Below are 25,328 nucleotides of genomic sequence, written 5' to 3'. Positions count from 1 at the left end.
ACACAAAAGGTGCCCAAAACAATCAACCTCTACACAAACCTGAAGCAAAGCCACATGCACTACAGGAGTCAGTGAAACAGCAGTACGAGGTTACACAATGAAGCGTCGAAAGGTGGCAATAAAAAGTGACACACAAACACACAAATGGGGCCAACACTAGGGGGTGTGATCGACTTCATCCAAATGCACAAAAAGCCTAAAAAGTGTGTTTTACAAAGTTGGGGAGTAACTAAAAGCAGTGATGTTACAAACTTAAGAGTAGCTCCACTGCTTTTGAAACTGTTAGCTTTAACAGTAACAAGCAGATTTCCAACAAGCAACTTTTACCACGCAGTATTGCGGCCGTGACTTAGTATAGAGCAAGTTAAGGAAATGATCAAACACGCTCTCCTAAAATGTCTTTACCTTTTATGAAGTACTGACAGTACAAAACATTTTAGTGAATCGGTTCATTCGGATGTGTCATGTTAAGTGATGCTATGGCATCTAATAAATGATTGACTGATTCAAGTCCCTGTATCTTCTGTTTTTGTAGCTAAATATTTAGCTAAATTAATGCTCCTGTTTATCACTATGCCTTTGAATATTTTAGACATTTTCACGGTTATATAAATGAGCATAATATATTTGAATTACTATCCATTGTGTACATTTATCTGTTCTGGTTTAGCTGTTCAAGGCGATAAAAATTACACATGACGTGGGGCCAACACAAGGGGTTGTGATCGACCTTGTCCAAATGCAAATGCAAATGCAAATGCAAAAAAACCCAAACATTTTATGCACAGTCTCTGCACAGAAGTATCTGCGTTGTCTGTTTTTGTAGCAAAATATTTAATTAAATTCTCCTGTTTGTAGCTATATTTTCAACTGTCACTGACTTTCCAACAGTTATATAAATTAGGGTATTTTCTACTTTTCTACTAATTTCTACCCATCACTTGTGTTTAGTGTACATTTATCTGTACAAGGAGAATTACACGAACACACACATGGGGCCAACACAAGGGGGTGTGATCAACCTCGTTCAAATGCACAAAATGCCACACACAGCAATCACCGCTTCATAGTGGCACGATGCTATGGCATCTAATCCCAGCTGCCAGGACATGTAGCCCCTCGTGACCCACCACGGCATTCCTGCTCACCTCAACGTGACAACAGGCAGCGCGCCATGAGAGAGCACAGCATGCCTGGATGCCATGCGAAGCCTGTATGCCACGGGGTGCAGGACACAATCAAAGGCAGTCTTGTTTTGACTGAGCAGGCAAGACCTCTGATTATACAAGAACACAGGTCCAGTGTCCTTAAATGTTACCTTGGCTCACAAATGACTCTCTTAGGTCTTTTCTTTCTTTCAAAAAAAATAAATAAATACAAAATTCTGTTGCTCCTTCAGGGTTTTTTTCCAGCCCTCAGCTCTTGAAGTCAAAGCCAGTGTTGTGTCCGTCACAGAGGGTGACTCGGAGCCAAGAATTAGAGCACTTCCTGTCCATTTTTTCCCCCAAAGTAGTAAAAGAGAAACTACAGGAACAATGTTAATGTGTCTGTGATAAAAGCAAATAAAATGGGAATTGGAGAGACAAACGTAAACTGACCAAATATTTTATTTAGTTATTTTATTTTTTCAATTCTATCGAAATTGATAGTGTAGATCAGGGGTCTTTAACAGGGGACCCCACTGCAGCATCTGGAAATGTTGCAAGCTGGATTTGAAATCGCTGTTTTGGAGCATTGAGCTAACCACAAAGCTACAGCTTCAACACAAATGCTCAAAGTCACACATTTTAAGACCATGCAGTGTGTCAGTATGTATAATCTCAATCTTTGTGATACCGTTGAACCGTTCATCTCTGTTATGTTATCTAGAATGCAACTGCCAGTGTTATGGCCACACATACAAACAACGCTGGATCTGAATTCAAAATGTTCAAGATAAATCCAATTAGGTCATGTATTAACACAGAGCAGTTCTGTGTGTGCTTAGGCTCAGAGACACAATACTTAAACGGTGTAGACATTAGTCTAGACTGATGCCATTTGGAAAACCACTTTACATTACTCTCAGACTAACAAACAACCCTTCATGGATTCATAATACAAATGTTCAATCAATCCGCAGTAAACACACCAAATGTATGCACATAACACACACATAAAATGTACTTTGTGAACAGTTACATGTAAAGAAACAGTATTAACGCAAATGGCTAGTTTGGAAACTCAATTTAAAGGTGCACTCAGTCATGTTGTGCTGGTAGATCTGGCGTCTTGGACAATACTGACACCTAGCAAAATGAAACAATTTTAAGTTACCATAGCCATTACAGAAATTAACTAATCGCAGTTGGCCATAATTTATTTATTTTGTGAACCAAATTGTCCAATAAAGGGGTCTACCAAAAGTAGTATTTGGCAGGTCATGTTATCTCAACATGTCGGTCCCCATGAGGCGGCACTCTCCATGTGAAATAAAATAGCTTTTTAGGCTACCAATATGACTAGTCTTCATTTCATGTTAACGTACAATGTTTTAATCATAATTATTTTCTAAAAGTATGACTCATTTATTTAATTTTTAATGAGGAAAATTGTTATTTTATGAGTGCACCTTCAAAGCTACCAATAGTTCAATTCAGAAAATGATTTGTTCTTGTTTTTGTTTTTATGCATGTGCATTTTTTTACAGTGCAAGTTTGTCTCTCAGATAAGACCACCTTGTCATTCAAACTTTGTAAAACACCAACATTACTGCATTACTTCTATTCTGGAAGTCTACTCTTCATCTCAGCGCACACAACCAACTCCTACATCACACACACATCCAAAAGCACATCTCTCCCATGGGATCTCTCCAGACAGAACTGCAGAATTGCTCATCAGAGCATACAGAGTTAATACAGACAAACACACACACACACACACACACACACACACTCCAATAAATCTGGACCACTGCCATTTTCCCACACATGCTAAAGTGATTTGACAACCATCCACTGGGATAATAATGAAGTTTCTTGTTTAACTAAACATGACTCTAATATTCCTGCAGTATGGACCATGTTCAGCATATTCAAACTTAACCAGATGAAATAAAATGGGTAGCTATTGAAATCTCAATATATTATACTAAGAATATGTTGATTCTTTTTTCCGAGACAGCGAATGGAGAATTTTGCTCAAGTCTCCCACTGTCCCAAGAAAAAGACCCCAGTAATTTAAGAACAAACAATGAAGAAAAAGGGATAGTTCACCCAAAAATGTTTTGATTTTGTTGTATTTACACATCCTCATATTGTTCCAAACCCATATGACTTTATTCGATGGAACACTGAAGGAGAAATTTTTTAGAATGTTGGCACTGCTCTTATTCCATACAATAAAAGTGAATGGTGACGGAGGCTGTCAGTCATTAATAGTATGCCTTAATTTTCCTTTTGTGTTCCACAGAAGAAATAAAGTCATACAAGTTTGGAACAACATGAGTATGAGTATATGACTACAGAATTTCCATAACTGTGTGAACTATCCCCTTAAATGAAAAAACTTAGAACGTATCCTAAACTATGAAAGACTAACATCTAAGAAATGTTTTCCCTTAAAAACTGTAAAAGCAAATGAAATATTTAAATCAAACAGAAAACAACACATAAATAACTAAAAGACAAATTACATCATAATGTTAGCTCATTGTGACATTTTTAAAGATCGGTCTTTATAAATTCATACATATTAACAAAACAATAATACATTTGTGCAATGTAGGAATCTTCAGAGTTTCTGAGTAAATTTAAGATGCTGTAGAGTTCTGTTACCTCTAGGCATCGGCAGGCAACTCAGGTTATGTGTAAGATCCTAAAACCATAGCATAGTTTACAGATTTATACTGTCAGTATACTAGAAGAGTCTGTTTCTGAGGCGCTCCTTTCTGCTGGAAACTTCAGCTGTATGTTTCTGTTTCTCCACACTTCACCTCTTGACTGTAATGCTTATGTGCCCATCCCTCTTCCGCCCTCCCCTACACTCCTCTGAACAGCTGGAGTATGTACAGTCTGTAGCCCCCCGCCTCCCTCCTCGCCCATGAACATGTGAGAAAATGACCATGTGCTGCAATCTTCATAGCAACATCAATCATATATGCACACACATACACACACAGCTGGAGATGCAACCTGTCGGCCTGCCTACTCCCAGACAGTGACACAATTCAGACATCTAACATGTGCACGGGGAGGAAAAAAAAAGAAAGAACAAAAGAATGAAAGAATACAATTTTATTTATTTTTTTAAAACAAAACAAACAAAAAACCCTGAAAATAAAAATGTATCATCACCAAATACAGCATTAAAGACTACATTTGTACTTTTTCTGAAGAATTTTTTTTTCCACCCTTTTTATCATCGTCCAAGTTTTTCATTAGAAAATGTAACTTTCTCTGCCTCTGAAACTGCTTTTCTACTGATGTAATCAAGACCGTGAGGGTGGGGCAAAATCATATTAACCTATAATATCACACCCTAACATGTTTTAATCCATCCAATCACATGCAGATGGATTAAATCTAGTATTGTCCAATTATTTCCCACTGAATATCGCGTTTTACAAAGAAATACCTCACAATACGGAAGTTAAAAGGGTTGTTAATGCTGTTTCATGTTGTCTTTAAAGAACTATTTAAAAGTCTGTTCTTCTCTATTTCATTTTCTCTCCTTAATGCACTTAGTGGAAAGTGGCAGAGTGTTACGACAGAAGTACAAGGAAAAAACACTGGAGAAAAATGTATAACAAGACAGGAGAAGAGAGAGATTCCTATGAGTGTGTGTGTGTGTGTGTGTGTGTGTGTGTGTGTACGTGTGTGTGAGAGAGAGAGAGTGACATCAGAAGGTCAAGTGTGGGCTAAGTGGCTCTGGGCACACTCCCCAGAGTCCTCACACATTCCCTTCTGGGAACAAGACAGGCTGCATGTGTGTGGTTGTGTGTGTGTGTGTGTGATGAGAAGGAAGACAGATGTGGCAGACACAAGCACAGGTGTGATCCGGGAATGGCTGAGCACCCACGGAATAGCACAAGATATTCCCCATTAATTTTCTCTAAAGGCATTTTAAAAATATATATATTTAATAAATATTTCTCAGTCTTGACCCAAACCAGAAAGCTCTATTATTAATTAATGACATTAAACATTTGATTTGAAGCAAATAATTTTCAAAAATCAAATAAAATTGATGTTCATCATGATGGCGCCGTAGATGGCTGCCTCGGTGTGGAGCTCCTCAGTTCTTTTGTTGTTTTTGTTTGTTTGTCCTGTGTTTAGTAACCTTTTTCCAGTCAGTTTTAACAGAGACGAACTGCTGAACATTCGACAGCATATACCAGACAATCTTTTCCCGGTTTTCGAATATTCATACGTTTTGCTAGACATTTTAGTTGGAGGTGCAGCTCTGCTGTTCAAGAGACGCAGGCGAGGGAGACGAGCCGGTGCACTGGTCAAACTCTGTCTGCACGGATTTCGAAGAGCGCTGCGGAGTATTCACTTAGCGAATCTCCACTCTCTTCCTAACAAAACGAATGAACTACATCTCCTCACCCGCACAAACAAGGACTTTTCAACCACTGCTGCCTTGTGCTTCACAGAAACCTGGCTGAGTGAAGCCATTCCGGACAGCGTTACATCTGCCAGGCTTTCAGCTGTTCAGAGCGGATCGCATCACAGAGTTAACGGGGAAAACGAGAGGCGGTGTAACATGCTTTTATATCAATGAAAGTTGGTGTACAGATGTAACAATGTTAAAGAGGATGTGCTGTCCTAATTTGGAAGCGCTCTTTATCAACTGTAAGCCTTTCTACTCACCGCGGGAGGTTTCCTCGTTTATTTTGGTGAGTGTGTATATCGCCAAACGTGTGTGTGAACACAGCACTGCAACAGCTGGCTGATCAAATCACAGACATGGAACAACAATACCCGGACTCAGTTATTATTATTCTTGGGGATTTTAACAAAGCAAATCTCACATGTGAACTGCCCAAATACAGACAGCACATCACATGCCCCACCAGAGACAGGAACATACTGGATCATTGTTACACAACAATAAATGATGCATATCGCTCTGTCCCTAGAGCAGCTTTGGGACTCTCTGATCACTCTCTGGTTCATCTTCTTCCAACCTACAGGCAGAAATTAAAATCAACCAAGCCAGTAGTAAGGACTGTAAAGAGATGGACCAATGAAGCAGAGCGGGAACTACAAGCCTGCTTCAATTGCACAGATTGGAGTGTTTTTGAGGCTGCAGCCACAGACCTGGATGAGCTCACAGATACTGTTACTTCATATATCAGTTTCTGTGAGGATATGTGCATTCCTACTAGGACTTATTTAAAGTTCAACAATGACAAACCGTGGTCTACAGCAGAGCTCAGGCAGCTTCGTCAGGCCAAAGAGGATGCTTACAGGGGTGGGGATAAAGTCTTGTACAATCAGGCCAGGAACACACTGAATAAGGAAATCAGAGTGGCTAAAAGAAGATACTCTGAGAAGCTGAAAAACAAGTTTTCAGCTAACGACCTTGCATCAGCGTGGAGTGGCCTGAAACAACTCACAAATTACAGGACTCTTACCCCCAACCCTCTAGGGAACCAACAACTGGCTGACAACCTGAATGTGTTCTACTGCAGATTTGAAAGGCCCAATCTCACACCCCACACCCACTCTGACCTTCACTTCACACAAACACCAACACCTCCTGCAACCCCCCTCCTCCCCCCTCCTGCTACTCAACCTGCACTTAAGATCTCTGAAAATGAAGTGTGCCACATCTTTCAAAAACAAAGGATAAGGAAAGCACAGGGCCCGGATGGTGTTTCACCTGCATGTCTTCAATCCTGTGCTAACCAGCTGGCCCCCATCTTCACAGAGATCTTCAATAGATCAGAGGAGCAGTGTGAAGTCCCATGCTGCTTCAAACGCTCAATCATTATTCCTGTCCTAAAGAAACCAAAAATCACAGGACTTAATGACTACAGACCTGTCGCCCTGACGTCTGTGGTCATGAAATCATTTGAGAGACTGGTGTTGGCCCACCTGAAGAACATCACTGGACCCTTTCTAGAACCCCTTCAATTTGCTTAGAGCAAACAGGTCTGTGGATGATGCAGTCAACATAAGATTGCATCATATCCTGCAACATCTGGACAGACCAGGGACATATCCAAGGATCCTTTTTGTGGACTTCAGTTCGGCTTTCAACACCATCATCCCAGCTACACTCCAGAATAAATTACACCAACTCTCTGTTCCCATGTCTATCTGTCAGTGGATTACCAGCTTTCTGACAGACAGGCAGCAGCTTGTGAGACAGGGGAAACTCACTTCTAGCACCTGTACAATCAGCACTGGTGCCCCCCAGGGATGTGTGCTCTCCCCACTACTCTTCTCCCTCTACACCAATGACTGCATCACCAAGGACCCCTCTGTCAAGCTCCCGAAGTTTGCAGACGACACCACTGTCATCAGCCTCATCCGAGTTGACGATGAGTCTGCATACAGAAGGGAGGTTGAACAGCTGGCTGTCTGGTGCAGTCAAAACAACCTGGAGCTGAACATGCTCAAAACGGTGGAGATCACTGTGGACTTTAGGAGGAACACCCCAACACTGACCCCCCTCACCATTGTAAACAGCACTGTGGCAGCAGTGGAGTCATTCAGGTTCCTGGGCACTACCATCTCACAGAACCTGAAGTGGGAGACCCACATTGACTCCATTGTGAAAAAGGCCCAGCAGAGGTTGTACTTCCTTCGCCAGCTGAGGAAATTCAACCTGCCACAGGCGCTGCTGATACAGTTTTACTCAGCAGTCATTGAGTCTGTCTTCTGTACTTCAGTAACTGTCTGGTTTGGTTCAGCTACGAAATCAGACATCAGAAGACTACAAAGGACAGTTCGGATGGCTGAGAGGATTATTGGTTGCCCCCTGCCCCCCCTTCAAGAACTATACACTTCCAGAGTGAGGAAAAAGGCTGGAAAAATCACTCTGGACCCCACTCACCCTGCCCACTTCCTTTTTGAACTGTTGCCTTCTGGCTGACACTTCAGAGCTCTGAGCACCAGAACCGTCAGGCACAGGAACAGTTTTTTCCTTCAGGCTAACCATCTCATAAACAGTTAAATTGCCCCACTGAGCAATAACTATGTGCAACACACAGTTTAGTCTTTTTTATATTTATCCAACACATCCAACCTCTTCTGCCATTTCATTCCTCTGAAAAAAAAACAAAACAAAAAAAAACTTTTGCACTGTACATAACAGATTTGTATTTGCACTGTACATAACAGACTGTATTAGATTTGCACTACCCATGTGTATGTGTGTGTCTGTACGTATGTGTATAATTATTTTTTATTTTTTATTATTATCTATGTCTTGCTGCTGTTTTTGTATTGTTTTTGTATTGTTGTACACTGGAAGCTCCAGTCACCAAGACAAATTCCTTGTATGTGTAAGCATACTTGGTAATAAAGCTGATTCTGATTCTAATAGCGATTAGTAATTGGGAACTTCTCTGATTGGTGAATCTCACTTAGAAATCACGGTTCCGGCAGGAGATCTGGACCCAGAGGAATTATTTGTTGGATTTTACGAGACACAACTGCAGATTGAACTCTTGAATAATTAATTTATCAAGCACACTGCCGCACGGAGAAAAAAACTTTGTAATTCAGCATGCTGGGCATGCATAATGTTATATTCCTTCCTATTACTTAGGATAAAAATGTTTATAGTTAATGGACATTTGTTGCATGCGTGGAACTCTTCATGCATGCACCGTGTTTAGCCCAATTTACACTGCTTTGTTCACACTGCAGGAAAATTGGATTTTTTATTTTCTTCCAAATACGATTTTTTTAGACTGACTGTTCAAACTGCAGGTTATATGTGGACAAATTTGATTTGTTTTCTATTCAGACTGCAGTCGTTTTTGCTAGCACAACCACATTAATTGTAATAGTAATGATGCAAAGTTGCATTTGTTCACCATATGTGAGAGTTTATGGATGTTTTTCATGAGGGCATCCAAATATTTATTGATGCTAAGGTTTACAGCTGTCCTATTTTTGCCCATATGCCTGTATTTTATCCCATACAGGATGCCTACCTAACTATTGAAGGCTTTGTGTTCTGTATTGAAGCAAAAAAAGAGTCTGACAGCGAGACTCTTGAAGAGGACTCCCATCCTTAATTGAAGCGCTCAAAATTCTCAAGTGTCCCGTACTGCGTGAAACTTTCCACCTTATCGCATTGTGCAGCCGGTGTGTGTAACCGCACCTTAGCGCATCTCTTTGGGTGAGTAAAGCCAATGTCTGTATTATTTTAAAAGATGTTTTCACTGCTTTGTCTGCCCTGTAAATGGGTGTGTTCTACTCAGAAATGATAATCCCTATGCCCCTCATAGACTTCCTTCCACTGTCAGAGGGCTGAAAGATAATAAAAGTAATAAAACAGTCATTCTACACTCACTTTTTAATGAAAATTGTATTGTAACGATTCTACTGTGTTGTTGCCATCATTATAGTTTTCATTTTCGAAGTGCACTGTGAAGGCATCATTTATTCCATTTGGAACGCAGTATATAGGTGCATCCCAAACCGCACACTTCTGCACTATTTTACGTCATTTTGAAGTGTAAGTAGTGCGAGTAGTATGTTTACACTGAAAATGCAACAAAAAGAAGTGTACTACGAGTATCCGGATGATGCACTTTTTCAACATTCAAAACGGAGTGTTGAATGTTGGACATTTCGTGCACTCAGCACACGCGGCTTGCTGTACATAGCGGAAGGGGCGGTGTTACCGGCAGCGATGGTGATCTTGCAAAACAATTGTAAATAATGGAGAATTTGACAACTATATTTAGCCCCCTTTCTCCCCAATTTGGCATGCCTAATTCCCAATGATTATTACGTCCTTATGGTAGCGCAGTTGCTCACCTCAATCTGGGAGGCGGAGGACAAATCTCAGTTGCCTCCGCTTCTGAGACAGTCAGCCCACACATCTTATCACATGGCTTGTTGGGCATGTTCCCACTAGACTTAGCTTGTGTGGAGGTTCACACTATTCCCCGCGATATTCACACACAACTTACCATGCACCCATCGAGGAGGCTAACCCATGTGACTCTACCCTCCCTATCAACCAGGCCAATTTGTTTGCTTAGGAGGCCTGGCTGGAGTCACTCAGCACACCCTGGACTCAAACTCAGGACTCCATTGGTGGTGCTCAGCGTCATTGCTCGCCAGGGTAGATCAACCCAGGCCCCTCCAAGGATATGTTTTTGCTCGAAATAACGAACAGGTGTGTAGCAATTTAGAACAAAATCTGGCCAAAACTAATGTGTTTTTGAGTTCGTTTAGGTGGTTCATAACTGCTCGCCTGGGCGGATTTTCAGGAGAACTTTGTACTGGCTGTTAAACATGTTTTTACTGCATTGGTCCACATCATCTGTAGGTGTGACCTGATCAGTCAGCATGAACGCACCAGCAAGCAGAGTTATTAAGGTGCAAACTTAAATACATCTGTATGATCGTTCACGTAGAGACATTTTCCAAGAACATGTCATGCGAAAGCCATTCACTCATCTGCCTATAGTAAAGTATGCCTTTCTAATCATCTTTCTTTTGTCTGTATTTTGCTCATTAACACTCTTATAAATCAATCTTTGCAGTAGTATTAGTGTCATCATAAATTACAATAACAGATTGTAATCGGTGCATAATTATGGCTACGAAAAGCACATTAGCGCCATGAATGTAGAATGTACGCATGACAAATTACACAATTTCTACTGCATATATACTTTAAAACCTGTTGATGTGCATCCCCCCCCCCCGCCCCATCCCAGAACTGATGTCACTTTGCTTAAATTAGTTCACATATACTATATAGTCTAGTCTATAAAAATGTATAATTTGTCAACATTATGAACAATTTTGAACAGCACATTAATATGGTAAATGTGAACTAATTTAAGCAAAGTAAAGTCAAACCCATGGGTGGGGTCAATGAGCATCAACAGGTTAAATCATCATTGAGTGGTTAAAACAGCTTCTTTTTGTGATGTATGCTGGAACTGCTGACAATGATGACGAGGACGTGAAGATGAAGAACCCAAGTGCAGTTTATTTACAGAACGTGAACTCCAATAACTCTGACTACAAAACATGGACCTGACTTGACTTGACAAACACATACCATCCCATACAATACTCCACCAATAGACAATGCAAACATGAGGGCTTAAATACAAGACACGGGAGAACATAAACCAATGAACAAACAGAATTGATAACAAGATAATTAAACAACAAACCAATGAAAACATGACACATGAACATGGAGGGAAAACAGAAATCACATGACTAGGGAAACAGGAACACATGACATGAAACAGGAACTAGAATTTCAAAATAAAAGACATGAATCAACAGAATACACCTGACATATCCCCCCCACTAAGGGGTGGCTCCTGACACCTCAACACATAAACAAAACACGTAATACATGACATAATTCAAAGTTCTGTAGGGAGCGGGTGGGGGGGCATGGCGTGGCGAGAAATGGCGAGGGGCATGGGACCAGGGCAAAGTCCGTGGGAGGTGAAGCCATGAGAGGCTCGAGGGGCGGAGCCATGGAAGGTGGAGCCATGAGAGGCTCGAGGGGCGGAGCCTTGGAACGTGGTGCCCGGAGAGTAGCCGAAGACACGAAGGGCCAGGGTAGAGCCGATGGCAGGGAGGACCAAGGCAGCGCTAGAGGCTCGAAGGAGCAAGGCGGAGCTGAGGGATCGTAGAGCCAAAGCGGAGCCAGGTGACCGACAGACCAAGGAGGAGCCAGAGGGACGAGGGACCCCGGCACAGCCGACAGGCTGAAGAACCGTAATGGAGCCGAGGGAATGCCGAGCTGAGGCAATGTCGAGGGACCGACAGGCCAAAGCGAAGTCCAGGGCTCAGAGGGTCCAGGCGGGATCGGAGGGCCGAAAGTTCCCCTTGCCTGCTCAGGAGAACTAAAGGTGGGTATAAGGGTGGGAACCATCTCCAGGTCCCACTGCTCAGGTGTGGCTGTGACGTGGCATGGAGCAGGCTGAGGCGTCGCTGTGACGTGGCATGGAGCAGGCTGAGGCGTCGCTGTGACGTGGGACTCTGGCTCGGCGGCGGCCATGACGTGGGACTCTGGCTCGGCCAGTGTGATGTTTTTTTTTTAATGTTAAATGCGTATAATACAAGCTTATGCATTGACAAACTGTGGCGTGGTGTGGTTCATCCTATGGTGTGACACTATATAATTTGGTGTGGCATTCAGAATTGTGACAATTACAAGGCTCTCCAAGTGATAAATCATAAAAATCTTAGTGGAACAGATGGAAAATAGTATCAGCAAGAGTGTGGCAGTGGGGGCGTGGTCAAGCATCTCTCCGGAGAGAGAGAAAGCGGCAAGGGCGCTTACACCTGAGTTAAATCATGTCTAACACCTGTCTCTAATTTCAGTGAGCATGGGGAGAGCGGCATAAATAGATCCACACAGCAGTTAGAGGAGAGAGAGAGCCTGGGCACGGACTATGAAGCCAGAAGTTTTTATGATTACAAATTGGAGAGTTTATTTTTGTAAGCTAGTTTGTGGATGTTTTGAGACTGTGTTTTCCAACAACATAAAGCCCTGAGAGTGTGTTTGTGCTGCACTGAGGAAAATAAAAAAAACGCCTACCTGAACCAGGAAATCTGCTTCTCGCCTCCTTCTTCCACTGAGAAGTGTTACACTGGTGCCAAAACCCAGAACCAAAGTTTGGTTGAAGATGGATGGAAGTCGCCCGTAGAGTCCTCCCAGTTGGCAGAGATCCTCCAAGCCCTCGCTGGCTTACATCGGAGCCACCAGCAATCCCTGCTTGAGCTCCAGCAAGATCAAGACCGCCGGTTTGTGGAGCTCATGCGCCAAGCAGAGGACCGACTGGCGATCCGGAGCCTTCTCAGCCAGGAGGCATCCCCAGCCGTGACCCCGGACACCCACACGCCGTTACCCCCGCCTGCGTTACAAAAGATGGGGGCGGCGGACGACCCAGAGGCATTCCTGGATCTCTTTGAACGCACCGCCGAGATCTGGGGCTGGCCGCTCGACCAGTGGGCGGCCCGACTCATACCGCTACTGTCCTAGGAAGCCCAACTCATGGCTCCACAATTACCAGCGACGAGCCTCCTGGCCTACGGAGATCTAAAGAGAGCCATCTTGCAACGGGTTGGTCGTACTCCGGAGGAAAGTCGTCAACTCTTCCGGAGCTTGAAGTTGGAGAGCTCCGACCGCCCGTTTGCCTTCGCCCAGCGGCTCCGCAACGCCTGCCGAAGATGGTTGCTAGCGGGGGACCGCGGCGTCGACGCGATCATCGACCAGGTGGTACTGGAGCAATTAATACGTCAACTGCCAAAAAGGATGGCAGAGTGGGTCCAGTGCCACCGCCCGGCGTCGCTGGAGGAAGCTATCCGACTTGCGGAGGACCACATGGCGGCGATCCCGAGGGCGGAAGAGCCCTCCCTCTCTCTCTCTCTTCACCCTGTCTCATTCCCCTCCCCTATCCCCTCTCATTCTGCTCTCTCTCCAGGTCCCGTTCCTGCCCCACGCAGACGAGGAGGACTTCAGCCACGGAGACCAGTTCCCCGGGTGTGGGAGGCGACACCTTCCCCTATTCCAATGCCCCGCCGCTCTCCCCCTCAGGGGGGGGGGCGCCCGCCGACGCAAGTGCGGGTGTAGCACCTGGGCCGGCCTGCCGGAGGTGCGGAGATCAGTGCCCTCTGATGGAGCTGGGGACAGTGCTGCAGGTCTCTGACCTCCCACAGGCTGCCCCCGACCGGGCCGGTGCATACCGGATACCGGTAAGTGTCAAGGGGGGTACTCACCAAGCGTTGGTGGACACCGGGTGTATTCAAACCACTATCCACCAACGCTTGGTTCAACCCGAGGCATTGGTCACAACTAAAACGGTGAAGGTGAAATGTGTACACGGGGATATTCACAAGTATCCGGTAGTGACCCTGACGATTAAATTCCGGGGGAAAAAGCATAGAGTGGAGGCCGCGGTTAGTTCCCGCCTCACCCATCCACTGATTTTGGGGACTGATTGGCCTGACTTTAGAGCTTTATTAAAGGGAATTTGCGCAGATGGGTCCTGTACGAAAATAGGGAGATGTGTGATGTGTGATGCTCTGGCAGGGGAGGCGGAGCCGGGGCCATCCTCGACAGCTCCACGTCATAATGATGAGAGAGGGGGAGAGGCTGCAGCCCCTCCTCTTCTCAGGGAATTCCCTGAGGGGGATTTCCCTTTGGAGCAGTCGCGAGACCAAACCCTCAAACACGCCTTTGACCAAGTGAGAGTCATCGATGGTCAACGACTCCAGCCTGACGTCGCCCTTTCATACCCCTATTTTGCAATTATAAATGAGCGGTTGTATAGAGTGACACAGGACACTCGGACCAAAGAGGATACAACCAAACTTTTGATTCCAAGGAGCCATCGGGAAATGGTATTCCAGGCGGCTCATTATAATCCCATGGCAGGTCACTTAGGAGAAAAGAAGACACTGAACCGTCTAATAGCCGTTTCTATTGGCCGGGCATTGGCGGCAATGTCCGCAGGTGGTGTGCGGCATGCCGCGAATGCCAGCTGGTTAACCCACCGGCCACCCCAAAAGCGCCATTGCGCCCTCTCCCTCTGATCAAGGTCCCCTTTGAGAGAATTGGAATGGACCTCGTCGGGCCATTAGAACGGTCAGCACGCGGACATCGCTTTGTATTGGTCCTAGTGGACTATGCAACGCGATATCCGGAAGCAGTGCCTCTTCGCAACATCTCAGCACGCAGTGTTGCGGAGGCACTCTTCAAAATAATCTCCCGGGTGGGGATTCCGAAAGAAATCCTCACCGATCAGGGCACAACGTTTATGTCACGGACACTACGCGAACTGTACGAGTTGTTAAATATTAAATCAATTCGCACCAGTGTGTACCATCCTCAAACGGATGGCCTGGTGGAACGATTTAATAAAACCCTCAAAAACATGATTCGTAAGTTCGTGCACGATGATGCTAGAAATTGGGATAAATGGCTCGACCCCCTGTTATTTGCAGTACGAGAGGTCCCGCAAGCCTCCACTGGCTTCTCCCCATTCGAGCTGCTGTATGGGCGACTTGCTTGATGTATTGCGAGAGGCCTGGGAGGAGGGACTTTCAAACAGTAAAAATGAAATTCAGTACGTTCTTGATCTTAGAGCAAAAGTTCACCCTGGTCATTTACGGAGACCACCTCTCACCGAGCCAACTCACGGAGGTTGCTAGGTTGCAACAGGAGTTTGCAGATGTGTTCTCCCCTCTACCGGGATGTACAAACCTCATCCATCACCACATCGAGACCGAGCCGGGGGTCGTGGTACGTAGCCGCCCCTATCGACTACCCGAACACAAAAAGAAAATCGTTCGGGAAGAATTGGATGCGATGCTTGATATGGGGGTAATAGAAGAATCCCACAGCGATTGGTCCAGCCCAGTTGTTCTAGTGCCTAAGAACGACGGGTCTGTGCGATTCTGTGTGGATTATAGAAAAGTCAATGCGGTGTCTAAATCTGATGCATATCCAATGCCTCGCGTTGATGAGTTGCTTGATCGGTTGGGCACTGCTCGTTTTTATTCGACATTGGATTTGACGAAGGGTTACTGGCAGATCCCCTTGACACCAATTTCCCGTGAGAAAACCGCCTTCTCCACATCGTTTGGATTACACCAATTTGTGACACTTCCGTTCAGTTTGTTTGGGGCCCCGGCTACGTTTCAGCGTCTCATGGACCGAATCCTCAGACCGCATTCAGCTTACGCCGCTGCCTATTTAGATGACATCATCATTTATAGCAATGATTGGCAGCGACATATGCAACATCTGAGGGCGGTTCTGAGATCGCTGCGCCGAGCGGGACTCACAGCGAACCCGAAGAAGTGCGCGATTGGACGGGTGGAGGTACGGTATCTGGGGTTCCACTTGGGCCACGGGCAGGTGCGTCCCCAAATTGACAAGACAGGGGTCTGGGGGCCGTACTCTCGCAGGTGGTGGAGGGGGAGGAGCGCCCGGTGCTGTACATTAGCCGTAAGCTCTCGTTAAGGGAAACTAAGTACAGCACCGTAGAAAAGGAGTGTCTTGCCATCAAGTGGGTGGTCCTCACACTCCGATACTACCTGCTGGGGTGGGCCTTCACCCTCTGTTCTGATCACGCCCCACTCCAATGGCTCCACCGCATGAAGGATACCAATGCCCGGATCACCCGTTGGTATCTGGCTCTTCAGCCATTTAAGTTCAAGGTGGTCCACAGACCGGGGGCGCAGATGGCTGTCGCCGACTTCCTTTCCAGGAATGGGGGGGGGAGTGGTAGGCAGGCCGGACGCCACCCCGGCCTGAGTCGGGCGGTGGGGATATGTGGCAGCGGGGGCGTGGTCAAGCATCTCTCCGGAGAGAGAGAAAGCGGTAAGGGCGCTTACACCTGAGTTAAATCATGTCTAACACCTGTCTCTAATTTCAGTGAGCACGGGGAGAGCGGCATAAATAGAGCCACACAGCAGTTAGAGGAGAGAGAGAGCCTGGGCACGGACTATGAAGCCAGAAGTTTTTATGATTACAAATTGGAGAGTTTATTTTTGTAAGCTAGTTTGTGGATGTTTTGAGACTGTGTTTTCCAACAACGTAAAGCTCTGAGAGTGTGTTTGTGCTGCACTGAGGAAATTAAAAAAACGCCTACCTGAACCAGGAAATCTGCTTCTCGCCTCCTCCTTCCACTGAGAAGTGTTACAAAGAGTCACAAACATTTTGTTAGATTTATAACAGGGTTTGTCAGAATGAATCAAAAATATATTGAAAGATTGAGGACAGATGTCTTACTTCTGATTAAGAAAAATAATACAAATGTAATGAATTTGCACAAGGAAATGCTGGATCTCAAGATAGTAATGATAAAGAATTATGATAAAGTGAGTTACTTAAGAAAAGTATACCCCATTTTTATTTTATATACAATAACTTTCATGTAATACCATATGACAATTTTAGGCACTAATACAACAAACTGGTGAACAAATTCAGATTCCAATACAAAATCTAAAAGACCACATATATTTTTGTAAATCTAAGAGTCAGTACAACACAACTCAATAATTTTCATGCCTAATATTTGGAGTTAACTTATTTTCAGGCTAATATGTCAACCACCCAAGTAGCGATTTATATTTGTAGCACAGGATTTAACTAATATACAGATTTACTCATTAATCTTGCTATTTAAATGTAGATGGAACTGTCTGCATTCTCTCCATTGTGTCTTTACTGCAAAACAAACTACATGTTTAATAAGAAATTACTTGGATTATTGTAATTGTTGTAATCACTGCATATTATTTAGTGTTTAATAAAGTATATTGCATCCCCATCATTAGTAAATCTTCATTCTTTGTGTTTTTGCTATACAATTTTATTGTAGCCTGCTATTTTTACCAACGTTTACTTAAATTGTACGATGAGGCTGAAAAATTTAATATAGAAATATTTAAGGGTCTTCCATTAAAGGGATAGTTCACCCAAAAATGAAAATTCTCTCATCATTTACTCACCCTCATGCCATCCCACATGTGTATGACTTTCTTTCTTCAGCAGAACACAAAGAAAGATTTTTAGAAGAATATTCCAGCTCTGTAGGTCCATGCAATGCAAGTGAATGGTGACCAAAACTTTGAAGCTCCAAAAAGCATATAAAGGCAGCATAAAAGTTACCCACAAGACTCCGTTGGTTTAATCCATGTCTTCTGAAGAAATAAAATCTGTTTTGGGTGAGAACGGACCAAAATATAACTCTGTTTTCACTGTAAATCTTGCCATTACAGTCTCTGGGCAGGATCATGATTTCAAGCTTGATTACACCTCCTAGTGCCTGACGTATGCACAGAGCGCTAGGTGGTGCTAGAAAGTGTAATCAAGCTTGAAATTATGATCACCAAGGAGATTGTTGAAGATTTATAGTAAAGATGGAGTTTTGGTCTGTTCTCAGCCAAAACCGATTAGATCTTATTACCTTTATGTGCTTTTTACAGCTTCAAAGTTTTGGTCAACATTCACTTACATTGAATAGACATACAGAGCTGATTCTTCTAAAAATCTTCGTTTGCATTCTGAAGAAGAAAGAAAGTCATACACATCTGGGATGGCATGAGGGTGAGTAATGATGAGAGAATTTTCATTATTATTCCTTTCACCCAATCACGTGTCTCACCTCTTAAATGTAGGCTATTTTTATGGGTACAGCCTGCCAGGAGAATGCTTTTTAGTCATATCTCTGCTCAGCCAACAGAGGGCAATGAAGAGCAAGGGAAAAATTTCAAGACCTGAGACCACAGAACCTCTCCTCAAAGTGAAACCACATTGTTTAGATTCATAGCATACTTCTATACAACTCTTATTATTTCTGCATTATTTAGAATGTATACTGTGCACAGTATGCAAATTGCATAAACTAGCACACTGCAATGGGTACTGTATCTCACAATGCAAAGCGCTGCACTTGACCTTCCATTTCCAGTGTCAAAATTTTGAACCAGAAGATATATCAGCCATGATTTTTAATATCTCCTTCTTGACTCATTATTTGTTTGGACTCCCAATTGACATTTTTTTCAACAAACATGAATTTAAAATTATAAATAATCACATTTTTTTCTGAGATGATAGCAAGGTGAGCATTGTATTGAATTCCCAAAACTACCTTTTATTTAGTAATTTTTATTCTTAAAAGGAATTTTCTGGTTCAATACAAGTTAAGCTCAATGGACAGCAATTGTGACATAATGCTGATTACAACAAAAAAATAATTGACTGGTCGCTTATTAACATAAAGCAAAAATTGCGGTTACAGTAAGGCACTTAAAGTGCAAGTGAATGGGGCCAGTCCATAAACATTCAAATACACACTGTTTCAAAAGTACAGTCGCAGGACTTAAACATTATATGTGTTAAAATAATTTTATGATGACAAAATCCTAAATTTACCAGCGTTATAGAGTTTACCAGATTACAGGGTTTACTAGTGTTACGTTGTCATGACAAAGTTGTAATACTGAACAAAAGTGTACACCGTTAAGGTTAGTAAGCAATTTTATCACACAAAAATAATGCTAACACGTATAATGGTTTGTCTTGTGCCTATAATTTTAAAACAGTGTGCATCTAAATGTTTATGGACTGGACCCATTCACTTACACCTTTGTAAGTGCCTTACTGCAACTGCAGGTTTTGCCATTGTTTTAAATAAACGAGGGCCAAATCGAAATAATTTTATTTGTGGTAATCCACATTTTATGCTGTCGATTTAACTGAACTCGTTCCAGTGCACTGAAACGTTCGCTCCCTAAACAAATCCCATAATGCACCATAAAACCAGGGAGCTGAAGTCTTTCAAGGTGTTAGATGATGAGCACAAGTGTAAAACTATGAAGTCCAAGCCTTATTTTCTCTTTAAAGAGATGTTGTTTGTAATGACTTTCATTCATAATTACCATTAAAGTGAAACAATCTTTAAAATATTTGAGTTGTTAAAAGAAGGTTTAAAATACACTCCTTTATATTTGTATTTCTTTATTTATGCCATTGACCTGTTCTAATAACACTGTATATTTGAATACCTTCGACAAAAATGAACGATAGTGTAATTTATACAGCGATGGTGCTGATTAATAACAGCTGCGTTTGAATACGCAAGCTCATTTACTGTCGCAGGTGATTGAGTCATAGTTGTCCCAATGTTCAGTGGATCAGTACCCTTACCAGTGCCCGAATTCGTGTTCACGATATACTGATTCACAACATAGGGAGCGTTTAAGCTACTGCCTCATGACCACTTCATGCCATTCCAAAAAAACACGAGATAAGTTCCGCCTTTAGTGCGTCATTGTTTTGATAAATGCTTAGCTGCATGGACAGCAGAGCAGAGAGCTGTAGTGTGAGGGATGAGAGGAGATAACTGTTTTCGGATTAAAGGACTGAACTGAATCACTGCCCCACTGAAGTCCAACCCAACAACCCTTACCACTGTTAAGCAACTACACACATGCCACAGCAGCTCTTGATATGACAGATGCACACGCTCATCACCCAGGAATCCACCCTGCATACTAAACAAGAGTTAGATAAGGGCACTGATCATGACCATTTCAGCAAAACATATTGCTGGATAAGAAATTGATTCAGACTGAAGCAGTACTACAGAGGTTTGCAAATCATACAGGAACCTCCAAGGTATAATAGGCCTATGTGTGCTATGAAATGCTTAACCATTTTTTCATTTAAAGGTATTAAGGTGAAGTGTCATCGATATGCAGAGACAACTTTATGTGAGCAATTCATAGGTTGATTTCCTTGAAAAGTGTAAATGTTGTGGCTCTATGTTCTTCCAAAACATTGCTCTTTTTATTTGAGCATCCTGACCAGCCCAACATTCATTATTTTTCAATATTTTTCATTCTAATAAAAAAAGGAATATTGAGGCAGTTGGCAGGAATGTAAAAAACTATCACAGCTGCACACTACACATGAACACCACCCACTTGTGTGTGTGGAGATGTTAGCACATAGTCATTTAGCAGACACTTTTATCTAAAGCGACATACAGTACACTAATTACAGGGAAAGACACCCTGGAGCAACCTGAGAATAAGCGTTCTGCTTTAAGCAACAACAGTGGCAGCTCACAGAGATCATCCTTGGCAAGATTTAAACCTATAACCTTTTAGTTACCAGCCCAGATCTAACAACTGCATCACACCTCTCCCAATTCACTGTTTAAGGGAATAGCCCATACAAACAAATAATGACTGATTGACAGAATACATAGGGTGACATCACACAAAATACTCTGGGACAAAGCAGATCGGTGCTTTAAAGCATGCATAAAAAAAACTCTGACCTTACCTTGACAACAAAGCCCTCGGAAAACAGATTTCAGATGCATTACGCTGAAGTACTCTTAAGTACGAGAGACATACTACAGTCAGCTCATACTGAGATGCTCATATTTCAGTCTCATTATGGCATTGCCTTCAGTCCACATTTAGCTAAAACTGCTCCCAGTGGCAGAGCTGCTTTATCAAAGTGCTCTGCATGACAGGCACCAGGCCCAGTTTTTGATGGAATGGGGTATTCTTGGACCCGACTTACAGTACAGCTGCTAACACTTAGTCTGCAGTCAGGCAAAAAAGGTCAGGTAAAGATTTGAAAAAGATTGAGAAAAAGAGATGCTCTGTTCTAAAACCAAGTAAGCTGCCTATGAAGGCAGCATTTGCAGGCATTAAAGGTGCAATCCAGAGGTGTAGGTTGTTCCAAAAGGTGGGCATTTTTTGCCACATCCAAACTAATATGTTTTCGCTTAAAACAGATTAATTCCACTACATTTATGTCTCTCATTCACATTAGAATGACAGTTTTCACTGCCGAAAATATAGCGTTTCAAAAACCCTCTCAATTACCACATACTTTGGAAAACAATTGTCTTAGATAACTTAAAACTGAGTTTTTAAATTACAGCGAATTAGTGTGGAAATGATGATTACAATTGTAATATATTCAATACTAAAAAGTAACGATAAAAATTGCTCAGTTTAATTAAAAATGTACTCTTTTACGCTATGCATTTTAAAAAGGAATATTTCGGGTTAAGTACATGTTAACCTCAATCGACAGCATTTGTGGCAAAAATGGTTTTGACATCCCTCCTTTTCTTTAATAAAATAAAATAAAATAAAAAATCGAGGTTGCAGTGAGGCACTTACAATGGAAGTGAATGGGGCCAATCTATAAATATTGAAATACTAAAATATTAAAATACTCACTGTTTCAAAAGTATAGTTACAAGATGTAAACAATAGAGTATGTGTGTTTACAGTATGTGATAAAATCACTTAATAACCTTTTCCTATCTAAAGTTATATAGAATTTTTCTTTGCTGCCATGACAACCCTAGTACGACTGTAAAAACTATAATTTTAACAACTTTAAAGCTCAAATTATATACAAGTTTTAAAAGAAGAATTAATGTAAGTGCTTTTATCAAATTATAAGCTTCACAATTCCGTGTTTAAACCCTCAAAAAAATTGGCCCCGTTCACTTGGATTTTAACTGTAACCTTGATTTTGCCTTTTTTTAAAGAAAAGGAGGGATGAGTCGAAATCAATTTTTGTGGTTATCAACATTTTTCCACAAATGCTGTCGACTGAGCTTAATTTATTGAACCCGGAATATTCCTTTAAGCTGATTAGAATATCACACTGTTAGCTTAGCAACATGCTAACATCAAACTCCTTTGAATTCAATTGAAGTTAAGTCTCAAATGAGTGCTTTTTATGTTCAGTCACTTATGAGGTTTCACGACAGTTACGATACTGCCTTAGAATGTAGCTGTCTATGTAGGCAGTAGGCAGCAAAGTAGCTCACTATATTTTAAAACAACGTTAGACAGAATTTACATCTCAGCATCTAAATTATCTGCATTTTCATGTCTAACCAGGGCTTTAGCATCTCAACAGGTATGCTGATCTATTCCCTCAACATTTAGATAACTGATCTAATCTAAAACAAACCACTGCTATGTCAAATGTAAGCCAAACATGCAAGACTGATTCGAGCAGCTTTGGTGAAATTGAAGGCCAACTATCTTAGTAAGTCTGGGATGTAAATAATGTCAAATCAATAATCTTGTCTAAACTGTTCCCCTGTTGAGGCACTGAATATATATGCATCCACATGCCAAAGTCATGACTGGACAAGCCCATGATTTCACAAGAACTATCCAGCCATCCAGACCTCCACAAGCCGAATGACAGAGTAACCAGCATATAGTCCAAGCATTTACTAATACGGTGTGTCTGAGAATGTGTGTATGTGCATGTGCAGATTTCCAGCAAAACTAAAGCTGCCACATACTGCAGGTATAAATATTTCTACTGACCTCTAAAACTTTTTACTGTCAAACCAAAGCTTGCTGTAAACATCACTAGTGTTATTACAGACATATTTAAAACTTGATATGTTTCTTAGTCTTAAGTTTCATTAATTAATGGTCAAATCAAAACAAACCAATTAGTTAGAGCTTCAAGCATGTAATACAGAGGTATAAACCAATTTAGAACAAGTGCTGCATGCACAAACATATGCAGGTCATGTGTTTTTCTATCATACGCTCAAAATATAAAAGGGTTATTCATTAATAATACTTTGGATTTGGGACTGGTTTTGCACAGGCTGTTCTCAAGTGCTAAAAACACAAAGACTCTTTACATCTACAACACAAGGAAACTTTGTCCTGTTGCCTGTATTACCACTGAAAACAGAGGATCAGCTTAGCACGTCAGAGTTGAGTGCAAAGTGCTTCAAATTCACGCAAACAGATGCAACACAAATGAATGACAAATCGAACCAGAACAAAACATTTTGTAACAAATGCCCACAAAGCTCCAACTGTCTTAAGGGTCACTAACATTTCAAAAACAAGAATGACCCGTAAGAAAGAAATATCACAAATGATATCTCTTTTATGTCTCAGTTGTTTCTCCAAGACCATGAGATTAAATAGAGAGTGAATGGAGACTTATGCTTGATTTTCCTGCTTCCCAGATGTTACTCCTGAGAACAAGACCCCAGTAACTTTAGGAGAAACAAGTGAAACAAAGTTTAAACAATTAGACATATGTGAGAACTCCATTAATGTATGAAAAAGCAACATCTAACTAATCAATAAGATTTTCCTCTGGATAACTCTAAAAGGAAAAGAACAGAAACCAATAAATTCATAACTAAAGTAATCTCACATGTCTTATTTAGCATTTCAGAAGAGATATCAACTCTGTGTCAAACTGTGCTCAGATTTACCAAGATACAAAAGTCTGCAATCACAAGTCAAAGATTTCAATATGAACTCAAATATTTCTCATCAGATTCTCTCAAATCCAAATTATCTGGGCAATGCTAGTCTTAATATATGTCAACAATTGTCTCATTTCTATTTTTATTTCACCTAAAGAATTTTAGAAGAAAAACATCTGAGACAAAGTTGACACTTGAAACATGACCCAAATCCATAGAAAGAGGAAAAGAAAGACATACAATCTGTCTAAACCTGCAGACAGGTAAACAAGGGTAGTTCCAACAAAAATGTTAACCAGAGCACCTCTCATACCTTGGGATATCTTCCTCAGCAGCTGTTGCCTAGCGATGATACGAGCCAGGCGTAGTCCAGATCGCCTGTGGTGACTATCCAGTCTAAGGTATATATCTTGAGTTTCTGGTGTCATGCTTCCCAAACACTCACTGTCCATACACTCGTCTGAGACATCAGTCAGCATTGTGTCCATATCTCAACTGTCCAAACTGCTTCCCTCTGACTTATCAATCAGTCACTCCCTAAACTCACGCACAAACACAGTATGCAGTGAGCATTCCAGTGTTAGCATCTACAGTACTGAAAGTTGTCAACTAATGTGCACTACCAAGTGGTAATCCTTTCCTATTTATTACAGTAGGTGTCATACACTCACTGATCTCTGTCAAATATGCAGACACAAACATAACTAGGCAAGTCAGTTCTGACTTGAGTTCACATTTTCATCTGAACCACCCACTTAATGGTCATGTGACCAGAAAAGGAGCCAATCAGGTTGGGAGTGTGGGATGCATTGTGCAACCAACTGAACTGCAGCCAAAAACCTGCCTCAGTGATTTTTGAGTATGTTTCAAGTATTGAAGTATAGACTGTGTATGTGTGGCTTTTCTCAGCCAAAAAAGAGAAAATAACCACCTGATATCTGCTAGAATGTTTAGCTGATAACAGAGTCAATCAGTAACTGCTGTTCATAATGGTATGCATGTATATATAAAAAAAGAAACACTATGGGTTGTGGTACCTCTTGAAACCATGAAAAGTACTCTCAAACCATAAGGTTAAAATCAATAACATGTAAGATGTGAGTGGGTGACATCATGAACCTCCTGAACAGACAAAATGACACTGTCGGCATTAGACATTCTTATGATGTCTTATAAACACTAGAGAAATTTGGTGAAAGTTGATGAATCTTTTGAAAACATATCCGTCACATTTCACCCTAAAATTCCCATTACCTTCAAAGGTGATATCCCGTTAGATTTTTTATCTTTTTTTAATCAGCATAAAAGCAATATAGTTTACAATTTTAAAAATTATCTTTATTTTGTCACATTG

At 41.9% G+C, this 25,328-nt stretch overlaps 1 protein-coding gene across 5 annotated transcripts in view; it reads right to left on the bottom strand.

The window, feature by feature from the left end:
• The window catches only part of LOC127433691 (stAR-related lipid transfer protein 13-like), a 68,183-nt gene that overhangs the window by 38,672 nt on the left and 4,183 nt on the right, over positions 1-25,328 (bottom strand). The window contains exon 1 of one of the 5 annotated variants that reach the window (XM_051685788.1): positions 24,288-24,493. The exons of 2 other annotated variants lie outside the window; for them this stretch is intronic. In XM_051685788.1, the coding sequence (XP_051541748.1) occupies positions 24,288-24,462 (175 nt within the window). In that variant the 5' untranslated portion in view covers positions 24,463-24,493. Of the gene's footprint in view, positions 1-3,818; positions 3,937-24,287; positions 24,494-25,328 lie in introns of those variants that run through there. 2 more of the 5 variants (XM_051685792.1, XM_051685791.1) reach the window with 2 other exon arrangements.

Source organism: Myxocyprinus asiaticus, chromosome 43 (genome assembly GCF_019703515.2).
Source record: "Myxocyprinus asiaticus isolate MX2 ecotype Aquarium Trade chromosome 43, UBuf_Myxa_2, whole genome shotgun sequence".
NCBI lineage: Eukaryota > Metazoa > Chordata > Actinopteri > Cypriniformes > Catostomidae > Myxocyprinus > Myxocyprinus asiaticus.
The sequence above is the reverse complement of the archived record's forward strand: the minus strand, read 5'-3'. Positions and strand labels throughout refer to the sequence as shown.